At 37.4% G+C, this 24753-nt stretch overlaps 1 protein-coding gene across 2 annotated transcripts in view; it reads left to right on the top strand.

Moving 5' to 3' along the window:
* Nucleotides 1-24753, top strand: part of LOC127962751 (cadherin-11) — a 50182-nt gene that overhangs the window by 12138 nt on the left and 13291 nt on the right. Inside the window, exons 2-3 of one of the 2 annotated variants that reach the window (XM_052562422.1) lie at nt 22916-23345; nt 24106-24400. In XM_052562422.1, the coding sequence (XP_052418382.1) occupies nt 23094-23345; nt 24106-24400 (547 nt within the window). In that variant the 5' untranslated portion in view covers nt 22916-23093. Of the gene's footprint in view, nt 1-22909; nt 23346-24105; nt 24401-24753 lie in introns of both variants that reach the window. The other variant, XM_052562421.1, reaches the window with a different exon arrangement.

Below are 24753 nucleotides of genomic sequence, written 5' to 3'. Positions count from 1 at the left end.
AGAATGATTCCTAGTTATTTAACAGTGAAGACTGAAAATCTAGGCTTGCACATATCACAGAAACAAATATATTCATAACATTATTTCACAGCATTACAGTTTTTACTTTAATTGTGATGAAATAAATGCAGTTTCTTAAAAAAAAAAAAAAACTAATCATAATAAATTAGTGATATAAGTAGTAGTATAATTGCCTGTTAAGTCCATAATTATAATTTGAAGTTTAGTTCTTAATTAAAATAACAGTCTGTGTCAGCTCACTGCTTGCGATCAAGTCATCCGATGTGTGTATGTGGTATAATGTTTAGCTATTAAGGGAGAAAACGTTTAGGAAAAACATTATTATTATTATTATTATTATTATTATTATTATTATTATTATTATTTCCCTTTTAGATTGTAAATTATTAATAATATGTCTGTTCCTCCCCCTTCCCTGTTTGTTTGTTTGTTTGTTTGAACGGATGTTATTTTGTAAATCTAAAGACAATAAAAAGTTAATCAGAAAAAAAGAAAAAAACATTATTGTAATTATACATTCAAAACACTTTAATGAAACACACACACACACACACACACACACACACACACACACACACACACATATATATATATATATTCTTCCATGTGCAATGTGTAGTGCCAACCTCTTTCCGGTGAGCACCTATGTAAGGGATTTATAAATGCAGGTGGTGAAGAAGGCAGGCAGATGCTATCATTTATCACAACCCTTCTGTATGCAAGCAAAGCAAATCCTGAGGCTAAGAACAGAGAGAGAGGGGCGGAAAAGAGAGCGATTTCCATGCCTGTTGAGGCCACACTGACAGATAGAGTCGCCTCTGAGATTAAATCAAATTCACAATGAACACATCTGATACTAACACAAAGCTCGGCGAGAGCTTTGTTATTAACATTGTTATTCATTTCGTCATCCAGTTATTCCCCCTCCCATCCAGCCTAGATAGAAAACATTATTGCTTGGACGTAGGGTGCCCGGTGGATCATTATGGGTCAGTGCAGGTGTCCCTGGAAATCTTGTTGGGTAGCTATTCACACTGAGGTGCTAAGACCCACTCGGACCATTTTCCCCCTGGTCTCCGTCGTCAGTATGCAGCAAACACAGTCGCTCAGTCCCTACATCGGAGGTGGCTTTTCAATTACTGAGCGAGGCTGCGGGGGAAAGGCGCTTGACAAAAGCCATGACATAAACCATTTATAGTGCGGCTCCATCATGGCCCCAATGCCAAACCGGGCTGGACGCTTCATTTAAAAGAGAAATTAATCACACATGGTTTCAGGCACACAATAACAGATTATGACTGGCTAGTGGCACCTCACTGAGTCCAGGGCTAAAATTTTAAAAAGACACTTAAATCTGTGGAGAAATGCAATGGGGTTTGTGCACCCCTTGAAATGTTGAATTGTAGGCCTGCGATTTTAGCTTATTTCCGAACTGCTGCTGAACATAGACATTGTATCCAAAAGAGGGAGAGAGGATGAATATATATTTAGTTTATTAAGTAATAGCTAAAAGTAGTGATGCTACAAACTACTTTTCTCAGAAATATGATCGTAGCTCAGTACTTTTCAAAACACTAACAAGGAACTTTTTTCCACTGAGTGCAGTTTTAAAGAAAAAGAAAAAAAAAAAGTATTTTTCATCATATTTTATTGCACCTGCAGATGAATGAGCTGAGGCAATACTCAGACAAGCTCTGTCTCCTGTAGCATGTGTCGTGTTCAACTGATTCGCTAAAACCATACTTCTCTTTTTCACAGTTAAATCAGTGATCAAATAAATGATTTTAACCACTATTTTAAACCTGCTGTATAAATTGTTTTCTGCTTTTATTCATAATTAAATTAGTTAAGTATCACGGTAACCAAAAAAAAAAAAAAAAAAAAAAAAAAAAAAATATATATATATATATATATATATATATATATATATATATATATATAAATAGAAGAATACTTTTTTCAACATGAGAAGAATAAGAAATGGTTATTGAACAACAACAGTCATATATCCTTGTGTTAATACATTTAGTTTTTCTTAATAACAAGGGTATCTATTTTAAATTCTAACTTTGTAATCTAGTTTCAAAGTTGCGTCCCCGATAGTGTCTTATATTTTAAGTTACACACGATGAATGTTCAGTGTAATATATGATCTCATTATCACTTCTTACTGTAATATTGAAGGTTACTGGGTCTATACAGTCAGAGGATGAGAGTCCAGGCTCACTTTCACTGAACCACTGCAATAATTCATTTTCATGAATTATTCCATATTGTAGTCTGCTTAATAATTGGGCAAATGATTGTGGAAAGTATGAGACATCGGAAAAGAAATCCACTCAAAGACCAAACTGAATATAAGAGAAGCCGCGACAGAAAAAAAAGATTCTGGGCAAAAATGGCCAAGAAGCTGTTGGATCCAGCATACCACAACTAATCGAGCATGATGGAGACTGTAAGCATAAGGAACAGAAACCTTTATAAAGCTGGAAATGACAGATTTAGTCATTAGCCACAGTATGGAGCACACATTGGGAGTTACATCTGCCTGTCCCCCGTGAGTGAGGGGTGCGAGCGGGGTTTGAGAGCCACTGTCTTGATGAATGAGGCTCAACTGCTGCCGATTAACAGAGCGTCCATGAGTGGGTGAGATACAGAAGCCAGATCGTCGTCTAAAAATCTCCCTCTCAGCAGCCCTTACCGCATCCCTTTACCTTGACTCTTTACTCTTTTGTTGCCTTTTAAAGTGGTGTTTATTGATAATTCAAACGTATTGATTTCATTCTCGTTTTTTTATCATCGCACTCACAGAAGGCTGTGGAGGAATCCCGTCCTCTTCAGGCTTGTCAGATCCACATCAGGATGCATTTAGTATTCACGAGCACAGGCCAGAGCCTCTTTTAATTTGGCGGGCGACAGTGGGTGTATGTCAGCGGCCCTACCTCACCTCTGTCTACTGCGCCCTGAGGTAATGGCTGTTTAAAAGGAGGCGGCGATTATAATGGAAGGGTTTTTTTCTTTGTACCCCCTCCTGAATGGCTGCGGACTGGAATTCACGTCACTTGATATTCATTGGAGGCTGTCACAGCGCATGCAGCTCAGGGCCTACTCTTATCAAGATAACCATTCAGCTTCTCACAGCTTTTGAGCGCTGAAAGAACCAGAGCAAAAGAAATAAATAACTCGGTAAATAAATAAACAAGTGCATTCTGTAGGACACTTTCCAATGACAACAGCCAAGGAACGAAGAAAAATAATATGTTCTTATCATAGGGAAACGGGGGATGCCTTATCTAATGAGATGATGTTTCTTTCATTTAGCTCCCAGCACCCATAATGCACCACCTTGCATGAGAGTTCAAGTTCTAATTAATCACAAGGTTTATATTGACTGCTAAATTGTGATCCCGAAAACTTCAGGAATTAAAAAAGGTGCCAGACTACCTTCAGGCTTTTCTCATTACTAATGTTAATTTTGTATTGGAGACAGACAGTTTTTCAAGCGTCCTTTACTTATCTCTCAGCCTTATCTAAATATTGGTTTATCTCCCATGTATCACTGGGCTCGTCTTTTCTATTAATGATGATTTTATCAGAATGCACCTCGGCTATGCAAACGGGGCATCGATGTTGTGCAGGCACAAAGCGCCATTTAATAGCAATTTATAATTTCCACAGCTTGTTCTCCAGCTCTCTTCATTTCTAAAGATTTCTGTAAATAGATTACTACAATCAAATATGCTGCTGCACAAATCCTATTAGAAAGCAGCAGGGTGGAGAAAATCATTTGCAGTTTGATGTGAAGAACTATAGACAAATAATACAAACCTAATGATTTACAAAATTAGGGTCAGATAGGTGGAACTGCAATACTTCGATGAGCATACCGGGAGAAACATTGCTTTTTTATCAGATATACTCAACAGCAAATCTGACACCGCTCCCGCAGAGGCTAAATGCGTGTTGAAAGCATATTGAATTTCCCCCGATTGCGGGTTTTCAAACAGGTAATAGGATGCACTAGGAGCCTCTCTTTCAAAATAAATGACAGTCAAGGAGGAAAAGTGAAGTGATTTAATTTGGCCTTGAGTCAGGTGATCGCCAGCAATAGAGGGTCACTGACCTTTTTCAGGGGAAATAAAGGACAGTCATTCTGAGCCACATCTAATAATATGTGGAATACATATTCAAGAGCTTATCCATAAACATCACCCTCGAGAGAGAAGTGGTGCCAGGAATATCAGCGTTCCATTGACCCATGCTTTCCTTAAGCTTCTGCGGCTCTCCACTTTTTCCTATATTACCAATGCAATCACAGTTTGTGATTTTTTTTTTCTTTTTTCTTTTTTTTGACCTGTTGTTGTCGTCGTCACACACACAGACACATACAGAAAGACAAATAAAGCCTGCAAGCGCCTCCTCATAGAGAGGGTGGTTTCAATGCTGGTTTTGATGATGCTTCGAGTTGGAGGCTTCAGGGACAAAGTCATTACTTGGGCTGCACCCTCATTTGAGGTTCCTCTTGGGGAGGGGAAAAAATGGCCTGGAAAATAAATGAAAAACCAGAATAGAAGACTAGCTGTGGAAAGAGGATATCCATTCATCAGCCACTCACTTCACACCACTGTTGTCTTCCATACATGAAGCAGAAAAGCACAGTTGCTAGAACATGGCTTGACTTTGAGAATGTCTTCTTATCAACAGTTCACTGAATATGTATAGTTAGAGGTGAATAGAGGCGAGCCACACAGCTAGAGAAGGTGACCTCGCCATCTGACTCTTTTTCTCTCCGTTATTGAATCTCTGATGTTGTCGTCTCTGAGATGTTAATAAAACAATGTTATTTGGTTACTAAATGAACTGTGTCCATTCTCCCCACAGAAAAGCAGATGAAAGCAAGTTTTCTTTCTTTCCTCTCTCTCTCTCTCTCTCTCTCTCTCTCTCTCTCTCTCTCTTTCTCTCTCACACACACACTCACACACACACACAAATTCACATAAGCATCCTATCAGAAGCACTGGGTTTTGATTGTTCTTCATATGTGTAGGAGATTTGACGGCAGTTATTGGTTTTTGTGCTGTCTGTGTTGGGCGCCATGCATGGTGTTTGAGGATGCTTATTTATTCAGTTTGTTCCCCCTGTCTGGTTTGAAGTGCTGGAAATCAGGCCCAGATGGTGTTGTTAGGATGCTAGAACTATAGATGAGTGTTCCGTCACTTCACAAATCCTTTAAGGTTGCTTTTTATTGCGCCGCTTTGATCGTATTTTGAATTGTATATTCTCTCCCGGTGCCGTACAAGATGTCCACTTGTTGTGTTTTGTTCCCAGGGATATTTCTGGTCATTGCTATTCAGAGCAGACAGTTTTCAAACAGTTGTAATTGGACAGCGATAATAAATAATGAAACAAAATATGTAATATTCACAAAGACATTGAAAATTGAAAGGGAGAAGGGGGAGGGGGGAGGGGGGTAACATTGGGCCCATCTCAAATATATTCGCCATTTCCTCGTAGTTCCTGAAAACACACAGCTTTGAACATGAGTAATTTAGTTCTCTCTTACATCTCTGCCACAAATAACAGTAGTGTCTGGCAGGATGCTCCGTCACGTGTGGCTCCACACAGCTGTGACCTGTATATTTACCCTGTAAACAAGTCTAATCTGTCCACCCGTGCTCCATGTTTGCCCAAACCCAATTTCATCCTTTGTCCTGATTCGCTGAGGTTGGGCTGTACCACACAAGACATTTTACATTAAAAATGGAGCACTTTCATACAAAAGAAAAACAGAGATGTCAGATTCACACACACACACACACACCCACACACACACACACACACACACACACATTTGTTTTTGTGAAAAGTGGGTTCATCCCATAGGCGTAATGGTTTTTATGCTGTACAAACTGTATATTCTATGGCCCTACACCAACCCTACACCTAACCCTCACAGGAAACTTTGTGCATTTTTACTTTCTCAAAAAAAAAAAAAACTAATTCTTTATGGTTTATAAGCGTTTTGAAAAATGGGGACATGGGTTATGTCCTCATAAGTCACCCTCTCCTTGTAATACCTGTGTCATACCCATGTCATTATACAGAGTTGTGTCCTGATATGTCACAAAAACATACACACACATAGCGTCTTTGCTTATACCTCTTCTTGAAATGCAACCTCAGTTATTTTTTTGACAGGTCTTCATGTTTAGGAAGGTACATTGGAGCATTTTCTTTTTTTTTTTAAGCAGACGGCTGATCGGATGTCCTACTCACTGTAATTACGAGGATAACTTGCTCTGCCAGGTTTCACGACTAGGCTGTTAATTACCCTTCTCATGCCTTAAGATCTGCAGTCTTGCAGCTGGGGAACAGCAAAACTCAATGGGCTGTGATTGGATATATGTACTGGCAGATTCCTTTCTACTTACATTTGCAAGTCTAGACAAACATCTTAATCAAAGCTTTAGAGATATGCATCCAAATCGGACTTTTTATTCCAATTGAGTTGACTAATAAAAACAACATTTCATTTCGGCTCTACATGTGGTAACATGTAGAGATTTAAAAACACAAAAATAAAATAATGGTCCAGCCTGAAGGGTTTTCAAAGTATGGAATCAGTGGATGCAAGTGTATCCATAAATATTTAATACACAAAATATATAAATGAAAATGAATAGTTAAAATGGTACTGTTACATTCTGGTTTAAAATAAAAGTTGGGTCAGAAATCACACATTTTATTCTATTGATCTTTGTCATTTTCTGTGACTCTTCAGGTTTGTATACAACATTCAGGTTAAAAAAAAAAAAAAAATATGTGGTAAAAAAAAAAAAAAAAAAACCACCCCTTTAAAGAGAATGTATTTTTTTTTCCCCATATATTGTAAATATTTTCCAGGTACGATTTGGCAAATATTTATAATATTATTATTTTATTTATTTAATTGGTTCTTGGCCACGTCCATATATGGCTGCTTTCATATTTCAAGAAGGGGATCTCTCGCAAGAGCATCATACATGGTTTTTTTTTTGGAATCACCACATTTGAAAACCCTAGGTTTAGTCAACAACCAATTAGTTCAAAGGTTTTCTTTTTCAGTAATTAGCATGCTGACAGTGTGGTGTCCTAGACAGCATGTTAGCTGTTAGACAGTTTATAAAACCTTCTTGTAAAATTTGAAATCCGTCCCCTCACCACTACAGCCGTACACATTCAGACATCATGGCAATTTTAAAAAAGTCCAACATCTAAAAACACATTCTGTTCCCATCCGCTGGTTTTTGAGCACATCTTATGTAAAAGGAATACATTCCATTGGGCTCAAGTAAACGTGAAAGCAGCCTAATTATATAGTCGATTAGTCATTTAGTCATTCAGGGAACCCACCAACAAGTCAATTTTAAAAATACATGCACAACCCTAGTCTGAATTAGATTTTTGAGACAAAGCGTCTGCTTTCTGTATTAGTTAGGCCAGTCATATTTTCTGACAGTTTCTATATCTTTTTAATTCAAACTCCCCTGTGCCCTTTCTCCAATACTCCCCGCTGAGACCATTTCTCATTTTCTCTCATTACTGTACAGAATCAGCGGCCATCATTGATATTCAGAGGGTTCAGAGGAGTGACTGTGAGTCTGCCTCCTAGTTACCAAAGTTGATTTCATGCTAGTGTAGCACTAAATGTAATTCAATATGTCACCAGGAGCCATTTGTGGCCCAGAGCATATAGCATTTAATAGTTTAACCTTTCTTCATCTTCAACCAGTGTTCTAGCATGTAGAGATGTGTAAGGATGAAGGCTATGGTGAGTTTCTTTCAATAATTCCCTTTCTATAATTGGCTGAAAGACTGAGGGTTTCTTCAGTTTGTCATAACAAGCACTTAGTGTGTGATGTATTTGTCAGAAAGGTTTTGCAGAACATACTCAGCTGTGAAAAGTAGCAGCATCTGAATATACAGCTCTGTGAAAGAGAAGTTTTTTTTATTATTATTATTATGTTTTTTTCTTTTCTTTTCTTTTCTTAAAGAAAGAAAAATGTACAATGTAACTGCATTTCAGAAAATTTATATTTACGTTGCTTCTGACATTTTTTGTGACTCTATCAAAGTAAAATGTCCAATGAGTGCCATTAAAAGAGCATTCAATATTAACCCAATCAGATGAATTTGGCAATGTTTTATTACATTGGTTGGTTTGAAAATAAATGTCGGAAGTGCTATGCTCTACCAGTTGAGTTTACTACATTAAAAAGCCATAGCTATACAGCATGAAGCTGCTGATGCAAACATCAGGATAGTTTATAAATCACATACTATAGTAATAATGTTTTCGGGGTTATAGCATTGTATTGTTCTTTATTAGTCAGTAATCTGCTCCTGTAATCATAATTGGTGTGAAAATAAATAATGTTTCACTCTCACTTGTGTTCATCTCAACTGGAAACAGAAGTGAATTGGAAAAACCTAAACACAAGACTTTACAAATATGATCCTAAATTGCACATACTTAGCAACCTGACCCACACCACATTGATCCCCCTGGTCCTGTTAGGCACAGCACTTACATATATATACGACTTGCTTTTTATAGGCTTGAAAGGCAAAACCCATTCATTCAATTTAATGATTTTTCTGCATGAGTTGCCAGGATAGAATTGTACTTTATTTTTTTTAATTTTTTTTTTTAATTTTTTTTTTTATTTACAGCATGACCTTTGTGAATCAGTCAGCCACAGTGAAAAAAAATAAAAAAAATTACGCACATGCATACTGTGGTATTTAAGAGAGAGCTGCTTCCATTACATGACTGCAGTTTTCCTCGGTGTGCTCTCACTCTCTTATTGTTGTCTTCTTTTCATAGTCTGGATTTTTTATAAATGGCATTTTGAGAGTGTGAAGATGACTAATCTAACTTGAGAATAAACAAACAATTTCTTGTTTTGGCTGGATTTTGGAATGTTTTTAGTGCAGATATTGCATCTGGTTTCTTTTATGTTTCTTTCTTTATTTTCTTCATTTGCTGATATGAATGATAGGATATGAATTTCAAATGGTCTTTAACAAAAAAAAAAAAAAAAAAAAACATTTTATGCATAACAATGCATTGTCATACATTTGATGTTCGCATGGCCTACATTTTGATTCAGTTTTCCCCATGCGTCTGGTAGGGTGTAGCTGTTGATTGAATTATTTTGACTGATTGATGTGTGATGCATGTAAATGTCAGGTGGTTAAAGAATGCACATCCTCAAACCGGCGTTCAGAAAATGACTCATGTGGGTAAGCAAGCGTTCCCCTTCCATTATTTCACTGCATCAAGATGTGACAGCTCTCATCACATTTGAGGTACGCACTCTCACAGGGCAACTTGCATTAATGAGCACTGACTTGTAGTTGTTTTAGCAACCTTGCAGTTTTATGAAACTTTTTGCTAGAGCATGCTCTAGAAATAACGCATGGTATGAATTTGATCTTGACTTGTAGCATGGCTCTGCCATATGTCATGATTGACAGCAGACACTAATCCTATCCTGTCTACAACGTGAAAAAAAAAAAAAAATGCCTGATTTAAGCAAATGCCCTGGGAGTTGGATGCTAATGTCAACATTTGCAGCAGTTAGCCCCCCATCCGAGCCTTAACCCCTGACCCCGGCCCTGGCGTAGGATAAATCAGCGCGCTGGTGACATTTATGGAGGAGTGCAGATGATAATGATTCTGTCGTCTTTAACCATTGACCAAAGGATCAGGCATCAAAACAAAACACTTAGCCTTCTGGATTTTAAAAAGAGATTAAACATTTAATTCAAGTCATGCGGGTTAAACTACTAGATTTATTGTCTTGTTGCCATGGTAGAAGACAGATTTTCTCTCAACAAGTTTGTGGTTTATTACTAATAGATAAGAAGCCTCCCAACCATCCAATTCTTCCCCCAGAAGGATTTTGATGTGCCACTGGTGTTTTTCAGACCCACTGGAACTATTGATTGTAAGCAAGAGTTTTGATTAAACTGAGATACAAAAAAATGACAAATCGATATAGTGCCGCAGTTCAAAGCAATTGCTGATATTTGTGCCACTTTGATCAAATTTGTTCACTCAAATTTGAAACATAACAGTTAGTCTAAAAACAACAGATGCTCTGGCATAATATAGTCTATAATGGTACCTTCAGAATTCATGTTTTTGACAAGTGGTTCAAGTATTGTTCTTAAAAAAAATATAGGAATTAAACGGGTTAATGACATAATAGAGTATGTTCTCAATATCAGTAAAAACAACTAAAAAACTGAATATATTCTACATGTACTACATAAATGCATGGCCCAGATAAATAAATAAAGTAGAATTCCCTTGTCGTGGGATTATAATGATTCATAAATCCCACAGGAATCAAATTTAGAGACAAAAAACCAATGCAAACCCCAGAGGATTAACAATCTCATTTTCCAACTTGCTAGAATAATGAGAGGATCGCCCTGCTTCCTTCGATACCTGCTAAATTACTATCTTCTTCATTTCTTCTGCTGCGCAGTAAGCGTGTCGGTGTGCACTGGGGCCTGGGAGCTCCGGTCAGAATCAACCAGGCAGACGGGGCCGCCTTTTGTGCTGCTCTTGAAATGGTGGATTGTGTCAAGCGCCGTTGAAAGCCCCGTGAGGCACATTCACGTGTGTGTCTGGGTGTGTGTGAAAAGGTCATTATGTAAAGGTGAAAAAGCACTGGGAGAGATTTACAGACAGTAATGCTCAATTCAGTGAAGGATTGGTTGGGGAAGATACTCCTCAGACGAGACCTGATGATAAGGCGATGCCCTCTGCCTTGCAGCGATTTAAAGGTTATTCGGCTAGGTACAACAGATATGTGACATGAATTAGCATTTGATGTGGATCTGATATTATTGTGACTGTGTTAGGACTGCTTATGGTATTGAGGAATAGTGTTAAAATCACTCAAAAGTATTTTTAAAGCTTTTAAATTTAAAATTTCATTTATTTGTAGCTATAGTTACTTCTTTGAAATTTCCATCGATTAATTAAGTGGACCTGGAGGAGATCCAACGTGTTGGTGGTTCACAACCAGTGATTGACAGACACACAGTGGAGCGGCGGTTTGGAGAGGAAACGTTAACTTGCAATGTGGCAGACTGTCACTTTGTTAAATTGCAGTGTTGCATTTTCCATAAAATTACTTATAGCTGAAACAGCTGGATACAATTTTGTTATAATACCTCCATTATGACCAAAAAAGCTTGCCAGAGCAGAGATCAAGGTCCCATAATGTAATTTGAAAATGTATATATATGTATATATATATATATATATGTATATATATATATATATATATATATATATATATATATACATATGTGTGTGTGTGTGTGTGTGTGCGTGTGTGTGCGTGCATGCGTGCGTGTGTTTGTGCCATTATTTTTTTTCCTCTAGTGAATCTCTTGTTATGGACTATTTCTATTAAAATATACAGTCACACAGCTGTTATAAACAGATAGCCTATTTCATTCTTTTAAATGACTGATTTTAACAGCTTTTTTAATGTTTCTTTATATATTTTCTAATTATAAGACTTTAAAATCATCTATATTGCATTTTATTTAAAACGTATTTGCCCCTTTTATTAAGAACTTTTAAAAATTAATATTTTCATTTGTCTTAGTATTTTTGTGATCAGGTTATATGAAAATCTAAATATATCAGTCTCAATACTATTGTTGTCATTACCTTAGAGATTTTCCTAAAATAATGAGAAGTGGCAGAGAAGCCCATCTCTGCCAGGGCAGCAGAGTCACAGTTTAAAGATCTAATTAATTTTCTAATTAATTTCAAGATTTCTGTATAATTATAGGAAAAAGTTGTATTAGTCATTACTAAACTGGTCAGTAGTTGAACATTTTTAATTTAAAACAGTGTCTTTTTACGTTTAAGTTGTTTAACCTTTTAATCTCTAGCTTGCTGTGTTAGCCAGTCCAATAACCTTTTTCTAAACATAGAGGCCATGACCAAACCTTTACAGTATGTGTGTGTATATATATATATATATATATATATATGTATATATATATATATATATATATATATATATATATATATATATATATATATATATATATATATATATATATATATATATATATATATTAGGGCCGGGACTCGATTAAAAAAATTAATCTAATTAATTAGAGGCTTTGTAATTAATTAATCGAAATTAATCGCATTTTAATCGCATATAAATATTTGACCTGAGAACAGTGAGAAGTATTTTTTTTTTTCACATGGATTTATAGTATACCATTGAATAATGACTGAATACATAAGCTTAAGCAACAAAATATTGTTTATTTTTGTTCAACCAAGTCTAGCAGACCAGTGCATTTTTTGCCATGAAGTGTAGCAATAGCATATTTAGAAACACTTTAGAAATAGTACATTTCAGAAATTCAGGTAGCTTATAGGTGCTGGAACCTTCTGTAAAGTGTTTTTTTAAGTAAAACACAATACTGTCAATTACATTCAGAACATTGGAAACCCTGACTATTAGAAAACATCTCTCTGTTGCTTCAGAGGCCATAACATACTAAGTCCAACTCTCAATAACCTTGGCCAAAACAATAAAGAGTTCAACATAAACTGTTGCACCAGCAAAATAATACATAGTTCAACTTTAAATGTAAAGTCCACGCTAGCTGCTATATGTTTTGCGTTGAGGTGATACTTGAGGCTCGATGTGCTGCGCCTGCGGTGATATACGAACACTAGTTGGTGCTCCAGTATAATCGGTCCGCCGAAACTCATCCAGTGAGAAACGTTCCGCGGTGCAAAAATAAGTTATTAAAAATGCGGGAATTTTTTTCTGTAATTAATTAATCTTAGTTAACGCGTTATTTTTGTGTAATTAATTAATCTCAATTAACGTGTTAAAGTCCCGGCCCTAATATATATATATATATATATATATATATATATATATATATATATATATATATATATATATATATATATACATATATATATATATCAGTTGCTAATGGGAGTTGGTTGCAACAAAGAAATGTCCTGAGAAGATTGATAACAAGTGTGATTGTGTTCCCCTGACTACATATTCCTTTGTTTTCTCCCTGCCGATTTATAGTTCCAAGGTTCTGTGTTATTATATCACTGCCTTTTCCCTTTTTGAATCATTTTCACCTAATCTGTGGCTTGAGGCCATCTCAAAGGGGACTTGCTGGTAGGTAGTTGTCACCAGATGTTTTTAGGAGACAGAGTATCTTTGTTGATTCAGCGGTGCATGACAGAGGCGGATTGGGTCGGAGGATTGAGGACAGACATCTCCTTGTTTTAACCACGTCTCAGGGTCTCTAAGCCATAGTAAGAGGGAAGCTTGAGCTTCAAATTGCTTGTGTTGAAAGACAGATGCATTCTCTCTAATGCCTTTAGAAATGGTCCAAAAGCAGCTTAATATATTTTTTTTATTTTATTTTTTGGGACAAATATTCTGACTCTGCAGTTTCTGCTTTTGTACTTGTGTTTGTTAGCTGGTTTGCTTTCTTTTTCCTGGTATTAGGAATTTAAAATGTTTGCTTGGTCTAGAAACAGGCTGGGGAAATGCCATCATTTTAGAAGTCACAGCCCCCCACAATATACCTCTCTGTGAAGGGATTATGGGTATAGGTTCAGTGTCACAGCCTTCTGTTCAAATGAGTCTATGGCTTCATCATTGATAAGAGGAAATTGGACGCAGTGAAGTGCTCTCTGACAGTGCTTTATGTTCTCTGCTTTTGATTTCCCTTCGCTCATGCTGTTTACCCTCAACCCTCCTTTCCTTTTCACTTCATCTTGCTCATCACCTTGACGTCTTCTGTGTTTGTTTAACAACCATAGAGACCTTTTCGGTTCTGCTGCCCGCACCCATAAATGAGATCTGTTCAGTGGCTATGAAATGTTGAGTTTAACATGTATTTTTGCCATGTTCAATAACCTTAATCCTGGGAGAAAAAACGGTCCACAGTTTAGAGACTTTTAAGGACAATTTCAAAGTCTTCCTTTTCATGTATTTCATCTGTATATTCATTGAACAGTGAGTAAACATGTATTCCCATATGGATGCTGAGGAGTATCTCATGGTTGGAAAGACCTCTCAGCCAATCCAAGGACCAGAACGAACTGTTGTATAGGCCTACAGTGTATTCTGTACAGTCCATGCAAATGATCAAAAGAAGCACATCAATTTGGAGTCATTCTTTAAAAACTGGAATATATATGAAATCCATTGTGGGACTGGATCGGTTTTAACCCAGCTTTAGACTGCTTTATTATATTCTAGTTTTTGACTTAATGTGACACACATGCCTCCATTTCATTCTCAGTTGCATGCAATTCTCTGCCAGAGCAGCTGGATAATCATTTTCAGTCTCTCTACATTTCGGTTGCGCACACTGTTGAAATGGCACTGAGGTTTAATTTCTCTGTTTACCAATTCAATGAATTAACCTCTCCTCAAAGGAGACGCTTGGTGAAAAGGTATTAAAAATCGAGTGATGTTTATCAATGCACCATTTGCTTTTCAATCATCTCTGAAAAAGTCAAACAATAAAGCTGTCAGTCAAGTGGCTTCAGCAAGGAAGAAGCTTACAGATGCGAACGGTAAAAAGAAACAACCTACATTGAAATTCAGAAGTGGGGTTGTTAGTGAAAGTTGCATGACACGATAAGTTGTCTGGGCTCTGGGACTTGAAATGGTTCCCTAAATCCAGTCAACTTTGTTGCAGTAGCATAATAGTCTAATTTCTCGCTCACTCCACTGTCTCCTTACTTAGCATTGGTGGGATCCGTGACTTTTTGCCTGCTGTCCCTCAAACCTCAGGAATCCCAAGTATTTTATTTTCCCTTTGCCTCAAATCAATTCCAGACACCGCAGTTTCCTGCTCCCCAGATCCTCCGGGACGGGGCTGTCTGAAAACCCTGACTAGTCCTCCATTTTTCCAGAAAATGAAAAGGTTTGGGAATGAGAGGCTTTGGCAGCATCTCACCATTCACCTCTTTGTAACATAGCTGCTAAAAGAAAAATATGCAAGCACGTCTTACACACTGACAGAAATATTCTGCGGCCTTGTGCGTGAGACAAAAGAGAAGTCATGGGGCCTTTGTTAGCCTTGTACATTTTAAGAATGGATGAAGTGTCTCGCGGGTGATTGAAGCTCTAAGGAGATGCAGCTGTCGTTAGTCAGTGTTTTTATAACCTAGTCATTAGTAGTCTTGAATATACTGTGAAGCTATGAAGTGCTTATTGGAATGGCACAATAACTGAAGACATAATTAGGATGTTATTGATGTGTAAAGAGGGGAGAAAGAAGAAAGGAACAATTATCTAAACTAATTAGAAACAGTGTTAAATGACATCCAAGAAGTCAATTGAGAGGCTATAAAACTCAGGAATCATCATTCATGGCTGAATATTTTCAGTCGTGCATGATTTTTATTTCTTTTTTTACATTTTTTATAGACCCCAGTGACTCCATTTAATACTGTCATGTACGTCTCCTTGAACTGATCATTCATTAACTTTTGTTTTGTTATTTTCAGTTTCCTTAGTAATTGCTCAAATATTATTCTTGTATTGCTTTCAGTTTCAATGTCATCATCTACAATACACGCAGAAGGAAATTATTCATTTTTCATTACATTTCAACATCTATTCATGAAAATGTCTTATTACTGCATTCTTTTTTGTTATTATTTCATTTATTTAGTGGAGTTTTTTGTGGTGGTGGTGGTGGTGGGGGGTATGGCAGGAAAAGCACAGACTGGCTGGGTGGATTTACAGATTGTTATTAATACACCCATATTCATGCTTGCATGAATAAACAGGAGGATAATGTGTTAGCGGAGATGAATAATGATGAAAAATGCGTGTGAAAAAGCTGATTCTCGTGGTTAATAATTATGGCCAAAGCTGTAATGAGTTTCAAAAGCTCGGATGAGCGCCTCATACACACAACACACCAATTGTAGCCACACCTGCTTATGCCGACACACCAGTGACCCTTAGACTCTAATGAGTGCTAGAAATGGTGCTGTATACGCTTTTAGAGTTTGTTATCAGGACATTCGGCCGTGTTTGACTTGTATGACGGAAGTTGATGTTCTATTGGAAATGAATACACCTTGTAGAGTGGATAATCGAGGTATGCAGGGAATACAAGGCACACACTGTTGCCTTTAGGCATCTAACCTTCATGTTGTTCTAGGTAATATAAGTAGAGTGCTGAGCCTTGTTTGCCCTAGTAAGGTGATACTCGGTTCTCTTCTCCAAGGGCACGTGCTGCAGAATAGACATTGGTGGAGCCTTGGGCTCTTCTGAAACAACATCACGAGAAAGTGTAAGGGCATTCATCTCTGTAGTCCGACTTTTGAGACTCCACCAACGTCGCTCTCTCGCTGTTAGTAACTGTGGTTTTACACTACCATGAAGTGGTGGTGGCGGAAAAAGCAAAGGCTTCCCCTCAACTCCATAACTAAGAACCCTGGCCACAACTGTTAGCATATTCATAATCCAGAGATCTCAGAGGATGCGCAGGAGGCAGGAAAGGAGAAAACGGCATGAGCATTAGTCACTTTTTTAGAATACAAATCAGCTCTTTAGCCATGCACCGCAGTGAGCCAGGCTGAGGGATTTTTGTTTGCGAAACACCTCCACCGATTAGTCTCTGTAATTGAACGGCAATTAAGAGTCAGGTTTCGCCCTGTGAGCACAATCGCTGACCAGGGGAAGTACTGCTGGGTAATGAGAAACCAAAAAGCTCTTTTCTCCGTGACAGCATCGGGAAAGGCTTTGATGGCAGAACTTTGAAGTGAATAGATATGCATCTCAATTCCCAGGTCCATCAAGAGCACGTGTAGTGTTTAGAGGTTATGACTTCCTGTTACATTGCCACTTTTTAAAAGCCTTCTAATTTCTATGCCCTTAAATAGCAATTAGTCATTCGAAAGCTATTCTTTTTATAGTTGACTTTTAGTTGTGAAATTATGTTAGTAAGTACTACAAGTTTAGGCCTTCATCACATGTTTGTTTAAGGTGAGTCCACCACTGTAATGTGAAAGTTTGATTGACACTCTGAGATCCTTGAAATTGCACTTTGATGGAGTTTGACCCCATGTGTTTGAAACATTTGACCCCATGTGTTTGTACAGTATGAGCACTTCCTATGATGTAGTGGAATTTACATCTTTGTGTCTTGAGAGTTGATCTCTAAGTGCCTGAGGAGAAAGTGAAGATGGAGGAGTGAAATGAGAGAGGAACAATCTTCATTAAAAATGGTTTTAGTGGCTTTGAAAATACAGAGCTATTGTTTCAGTGTTTCTGCAATATTTCCTCTATTCCCAGCTAAATATCAAATGGCAATTACAACCGTGCGGTCACATTAGCAAGTTTTCTGGGCAAAACTGTCAATATAATGATGTATGAAGTACAGTTAACACAGAAGAAATTTTCAAACCAAATAGCTTTATATTGGTAAAAGTGTCAAATTTATGTGACCAACTACTAAATCTGTGTAAGAATATCTTACCCTCATGCAGAATTCTTGATTGCATGGATTCCCATTGAATGACTGGATTTTGCCTGTAAATATTCTCCAGACACTATTCAGCCGTTTGTCTTGGGGAGAAGAAAAGAGTGCTTATCTCTGTTGATTTAGGATAAAGTCTGACGTATACCACTGTTATACAGATTCCAGCTGTGTATTCATTAAAGCAGTTGAATGGCTGTTAAAAAAAAAGGTAACACTTTTTAATAGTCTACTTTATAAATTCATCTGACAGTTAGTAACTCTGCACCAACATGTCAACTACCATTTAAGAGTCAACTATCTGTTTAATATCTGCTAACACTTTATTCTTATGGTCCCCTAACACATTCTACTAAGTAACTTTGCAAGTAAATGTCAGCTTATTCTACTAACCATAACCCTTACCATAATGTAAATATTAATACTTTAATGATAGTTTGTTGAGTAATGTGGATTATCTAAATAAAGTGTAACCACTTACTAGACTGTGTTGATATGCCTCCCATCAATATACACCAGAGTAGAACCCAAGTTTCTTCAAAAAATATGTTAAAGCCAGCCACCAAACCAGCAGGCAGTACTTGAGCTCTCTTTTATGAAGCTTCTGAATATATATATATATATATATATATATATATATATATATATATATATATATATATATATATATATATATTCAAATGTACAGTCTAACATTAACAAGACCATCAAAAACAAGTTACATTAACTGGAGTTGCATAGTAAAGCAAAAAGCAATACTGGATGGTTTTACTTGAATCACCATGTCAGTATAATTTTGAAAAACAGTATAGAGAGTGTATGAGTGTGTGAATGACAGTATTACTACATATACATACTGTATTCTTAAAAAAAAAAAAAAAAAAAAAAAAAAATACAGCTGTGGTTGCTCGAAATTCACAGTGAAAATGGTGACAATGTTTAATGTATTACAGGTATTTATCACAACTTAAAATCCATGCTGTAGGTGATAATATACTAATATTGTCTACTAGTCTACTTGAACTTCCAAATTTGCTTTACATTAAATGTACTGATAACCACTGTAATAATGTGGGTAGTAAAACAGAAAACAACATGCTAGTTTGTGTTAATCATAGGTGGCCAAGAAGAAACAATTATTTATATGAAACCTATGTGATGTGTCACACAGGCGTTTCTGGGAATGTCTATTTACTGTATTACACTGTTCATTGTACAGCAATTCCTAACTTGTGTGTTTAAACCTAACTATGCTGGTAATGTTAAAATAATGCATCACAGTTAAAATGATAAAAGGTAATATATGGCACATTTTCTAGCGCAAAAGCACTTTAGTGTAATATCAAATGTGTACATGTGCACATACTGTAGATACACAGATACGCATGTGAAAGCAAAGCTAGGGATCCAAGCAGCTAGTAGCATACATCAAATATAAATGTTGAGGAATTTACCCAGGTGTGCTTTTGCCCATTCCTACAACAGTGAATGTCACTGAGAGTAAAATAAAAAACAAAGGGAGAGAGAGCGGGGGAAAATGAGTGAAACATTGAGTAGAGCTGACCACACCATTTTCACATTAGAGTTTGCTCTCAAGCCACTTTTCATTAGATACTAAGTTTGTGGTTGGAGATCCAGAAGCAGAGTGTGCTTACAGCTGAATGGCTGTAATTTTCTGCTTTAGTTTAGCGATAGCTGCTAAAATTCAGAAACCAACAGGGTAAGTGGCTGTTAACTGAAAATACTGTGCAAAGAACAGAATAACTGTATTTCACTAAGGTCTCAGTCTTCCACAGAAATAGCTTCACTTCTGTTTGATTTCAAGTGTCATTCCATAACCCTTCCTCCATTTCGCTCTCCATTTCCTTTTCTCGATCCTTCCGCTGTGAGAAAATTTGATAGGAAATTAGATTCTTCTCAGACTTCTGAATGCTTGCAATAGGCCATGACAGAGCTTCTGGATCCGGTTTGACATGTCTCCTAAGGATTTTGAGATCTATTAATGTATCCGTTCATCCGTTTATTTGTTTTATATCTTTATACTTGTTGGCCGAGAGGATCACTTCCAGTGCCTCTCAGATTTTGCAGTTGATTCGTTTCATCCCAAGGCTCTCGCAGTTGCAACAGAATCCGTAACTCAGCATTATGATTAAGGTCTTGGCATTTTATAGTGCAGAATTCAATATTTAGTTTAAGGCGTGTGTAATATATTCCACTGAATATATCCCACTAAACTAGTAATTATAGGCTGTGGGGCAGGGTGATCATTTGTGGTTCCAAAACACTGAGGCATTTTCTTCCCTTGCCCTCCATTAGTTGTAACAGTACACGCTAGCAGTTTCTTTGTTCCAGAGACACACAAATACTGTTGCTCTTAAAATACAATATCTACGTTTTATTTCCTACTATCTTTTAAATGTGTTTTAAGATACAAGAGCTTGAATCCCCTCAGCAGAGAGACACTTAGTCGTCTGGCTGATAAGAGTGCGTGATAAATAACGGTATCGCTTTTACAGACATTACAGACATTGCAGGGTTGGTGAATCACTTACCAGCTCTGAGTGACTCTGCGCTTGGTTTGTTATACAAATGTTTCAGTAAGGACCAGAATAACTAACTCTGTGGTTAGACTATTTATTGTAATTTCTCAATGTTTTAATCATCAAGTAGTTTGGTGTTTGAGATAAAAGAGCATTTACCCCTGGTGACTGAAAAAAAGGCTGAACTCTTCTGAAAAGAATGTTGTGGGTGGTAGGAGCGGGGTCTTCAACCTTTTTTTAAGATCCCTTGGTGGAGAGAGAGATGGAGCAGGGGCTTCTGCTAAATATTGTATAAAATGGCCTATAACAGCATGCATATAGTGCCATATAAATGTATTTACATACTCTATTAGGCTTAAAGTACATTACAAAGCTATTAAAATAATTATTGTCAAATGTACAGTCATATACTTGTAAATGTTGAGTGAGAGACAATGAACATTTAGCGCAAAATTAACCTCTTAATTTGAATTTCACTGATTATTATGCTTCTGGATAATGCATATATTAATTTTGAGATTAAACAGTATTGTGCAGACTTAATGCAGTACACCGCAGACCCCAAGGGGTCACAAATCTCGTGCTGAAGACCTGTTTTAACTGAAAGTGTGTGACAGAAGACTTTAACTGAAAGATGAGATATGATTATTAAAGTGTTTCTGAATACAGTATTCAGTTATGTACATCTTAACCTGAAGCAAGTATGTGTGCATCCTTTTCTTTTGTTTTTTTGTTTTTTAAGAAATTAATACTTTTAAGGGCATATTACATTGATCACACTTAAAGGTAAAGCAAATTCAGATTTGCCATAACAAATCAATTCCATTTTGAGATGTACAATTTTGTAATTCTATTGTATTTTGTATCTAATAAATTCAACCTAAGTTCATTAGAGACTTAAAAAAATAATAACAAATAACTTATTTTAATAGAACTAAATGCTCTGAATTCCCAGTGCTCTCAAGAAGCACACTTGAGAGGAAGACTTCAGAGGCAGTAAAACCACTCCAAGTAGCAGTGCATCCTGACATTTTGGTGGCCGGTCAATAATGAAAGGAGAGGTAGAATGTCTTCTTTCTCTAGCGCCGATGCCAATTTACAGCCAAGACTGAGACGAACGTGAAGCAATATAATGTAATCAGGGCCTGACATTACAGAGGTCTGCCTGAGTTAGGGCACCCACTTTCCTAGTTCTCCGCTGGATGCACTTTATTTGGGAAATATTTATGGGCTTTGCTTTGCAGACTGGTAATTGGTTAGGTTTAGGTTTAGGTTTAGGTTTCACACCCTCACAAACCCTTCCTCTGAATGTGTGTGAGGTGATGATTTGACTTACTGTGATTAGGGTAAGGATGGCACTGCGTGTGTGTGTATGTGTGTGTGTGTGTGGGTGCAGCAGGCTATCGTGGCTGTTGTTGTCAGAGCTGATGGTTGTTAGCGGCTCAGTGGATGAGAAAATACCCGGCGGGCCGCTCTCCCATACCACATCCACCTACATCCAGACAGAGAGCGATGCACAGACTTTAAAGGATTTCGCCCAACACCTCAAGTGGTTAATTATGGGATGTGTAACATGACAGGCGTTTACACAGGATAAAGATCTAGGAAAGGATGGTCATGTGGGACATTTATGTTAGGAATTTTATGAGACATTATCTAATTTCCTTTATTAATTAACATAAAGTTTTATTATTATAATTTGTTTCTTAAAATATAATTTATTTCTGTTATTGCAAAGCTGAAATTTGCCACAAATGGAAATCTTTTGCAAATGTATAAATGTCTTTAATGTCACTTGTAATCAATGTAAGGCATCTTTGCTTAATAAAAGTATTAATTTCCTTTAAAAAATCTTAATGACCCCAAGCCTTTGAATTATAGAGAAGGAGTTTATGTGCTCATTTTTCTTTTCATTTTGTGCTCTTTATTATGTGTCTGATCCTCTGAAAGTGAATATAAACTTATTTTTATTTTTTATGTTTTCATTTCATTTTCAAATAAACAGCTAACAGACCTTGTGGTTTATATACTGCAACAAAGAGAATAGCTTATCGCAACAACGGTTTGCTGGTAGACCGCTGACTGTGTAATGTCTAATTGAAAAGGCTCAAATGGGCTTACAACCTCTGATGCTTAATTAATTCAGGGTACACTGTTGGAAAATGAATTAATACATTTCAACACAGTCAATTTAACTTGACTCCAGTGCGGTCTTACAAAAGTCACATTGTATAGCCAAGTTTTATATAAATTGGGGTCCAAGATTGAGAGCACCATTTTTCTAATTTAATGAATTATTTTCATTACACATTATATAAGCATAACAATTTAACTAAAAGTTTAATTGAAATCCTAACATGAATTTCAGGATGTATCTTGTGTTTGATTTGTCCCCTTTTGTTTTAATGAGAGCAGCGCTCAAGCAGCACGAACTCCCCAGGTGTGTTTAGAAAACCTGATGATCATGTTCTCCAGCATGATTTGAGCCAAAGAACATCTTGTGCTCCAGCGGAAACAAGAATATATGACCTTTACAAATAATTTTTGCAAATGATCAGTGACACAAAAGTTCTCATTTGATTAGTGACCTAGTAATAGTGCAGAATCGTTTTTAGTCAAAGTGTCATTAAATGTTGTATTATCCTAAAACTATTATGCTGTCTATTCCTGGTTTTATGCGGACAATTTAGACCTTTGTAACTTACATTTCGCCATGTGAGTAATGATGTTTTTATTTATTTTTTCTCTCTCCTTTTTTGTTTCAGAAACAGAGAGGAAGAAATAGTGGAAAAGTATGACTTTGTGATGAATATCAGAGGCCAAGTCGAGTGAGGTCTCCTCCTGTCCCCCTCAAACTCTTTATAGACCAGACCATCAAGGCGGACAGCATTTCAAGATTTTCTCTGAACCTTGATACCCTCAGGAGAGGAAGTGGACAGTGTGGGCAGGATGTGGGAGGGACTGAGACTGCAGGTGTTCTTCTTGTGTTTGGGGGCTGCACTATGGAGCGCTGCAGCGGCAGCGACACACAGGGGCTCAGGGCCACGGGAGCGCGGCCACCGCCGCCATCTCTCTTTACACAGACACAGGGAGAGAGGCAAAGAGGGCCAGGTGCTTCACCGCTCCAAACGAGGCTGGGTCTGGAACCAGTTCTTTGTCATTGAGGAGTACACAGGCCCAGATCCTGTCTTAGTAGGTCGGGTGAGTAGAAACAAGGAACTTGTACATCCATTTCTCTACATCCATTCTTCATCTTCCTTCCCCTCTATATTTCTCTTAAGGTTATGCTGTGAATGAAAGTCATTTGGGTTTTCATTACAGACAGAGTCCTTGCAATATCCTCCATTTGTTCCACAAAAGCAATCAGTGGCCCACTTGATTAAAGGTTATGAATTGGATTTCCTTTTTAATAACGGTGCAGTTCCCTATGGTTCTGGCATAGGGGGAATGGACGATTTATGGGCCTGCCGGATAGTTACATGGCGGACCTGCAGCACGTTGGCCTTTAAATTCCCACCTGAACCCAAGTGGAGGTTTAGACTTATTGAGTGGGGATATTCTGTGTCAGGAGTTTAATTTCATTTTAACCAGCATAATCAACATCCCTTAATTCACATCAGCTCTATACACGTCTATACTCGCAACATATAAACAGTCATACATTACAAAAATGAGGTTTATTCTCAAATTAATATAAAATGATGAAATTCGCTCGAGAGTAATGTAGAAAGGAGGTTTAGGAAAGTGATGTTTCCTTGCTGAATTCTCTGTCAGTGCAACCGGCCATCAGGGTGGATATCACTGTAAGATAGGAGTGTGTTAATGTGATACTCTAGAGGAGATGCTATCATGGATTGCTGAAGACCAGCCAAAACGCTTTCTACTTTGAGTCAGCGTTCTTGTTTGACCCGCTCATTGATGATGGAAACCTCTCACTCACATGCTCTTTCTCTTCTTCCAGCTTCATTCGGATGTAGATTCAGGAGACGGAAACATTAAATACATCCTTTCAGGGGAGGGAGCAGGCACTATTTTTGTCATCGATGACAAAACGGGCAACATTCATGCAACAAAGACACTGGACAGAGAAGAACAGGCCCAGTACACCCTGACCGCCCAGGCTGTGGCTCGAGACACCAACAAACCCCTAGAGCCTCCTTCAGAGTTCATTGTCAAGGTGCAGGACATCAACGACAATCCACCAGAGTTCCTTCACGGCCCTTACTATGCGCGAGTGGCTGAGATGTCAAATGTTGGTGAGTGCGAGCCTCTGGAAAAGCTTATTTGTCAGCTTCTTCTCTTTCTCTATGAGCCCCCCGCCTGACGGCTTGTTCCTCATGCATTATTCAAAAGAGCTGAAATCTGACTCTCAGAAAGTGAGTTGGTACTCTTGTTTCAACTGTTGTTTTGTGACTGCTGACTTGTCTGGGGTTGTGTGTGTGTGTGTGTGTGTGCTTGCATTTGTTTGTGTGCATGTGTTTGTGTTTACTGCATTTTCACTGTGCAATACATCATCAGTAATGCTCTCCTGTCACAGGGTAACGATCTGTTACCCCGATACCCCCCATTCACAGCTCACATAATACTACTGGGACCCTCGAAAGGCTAG

This window comes from Carassius gibelio, chromosome B7 (assembly GCF_023724105.1).
Source record: "Carassius gibelio isolate Cgi1373 ecotype wild population from Czech Republic chromosome B7, carGib1.2-hapl.c, whole genome shotgun sequence".
Lineage (NCBI taxonomy): Eukaryota > Metazoa > Chordata > Actinopteri > Cypriniformes > Cyprinidae > Carassius > Carassius gibelio.
The sequence above is the reverse complement of the archived record's forward strand: the minus strand, read 5'-3'. Positions and strand labels throughout refer to the sequence as shown.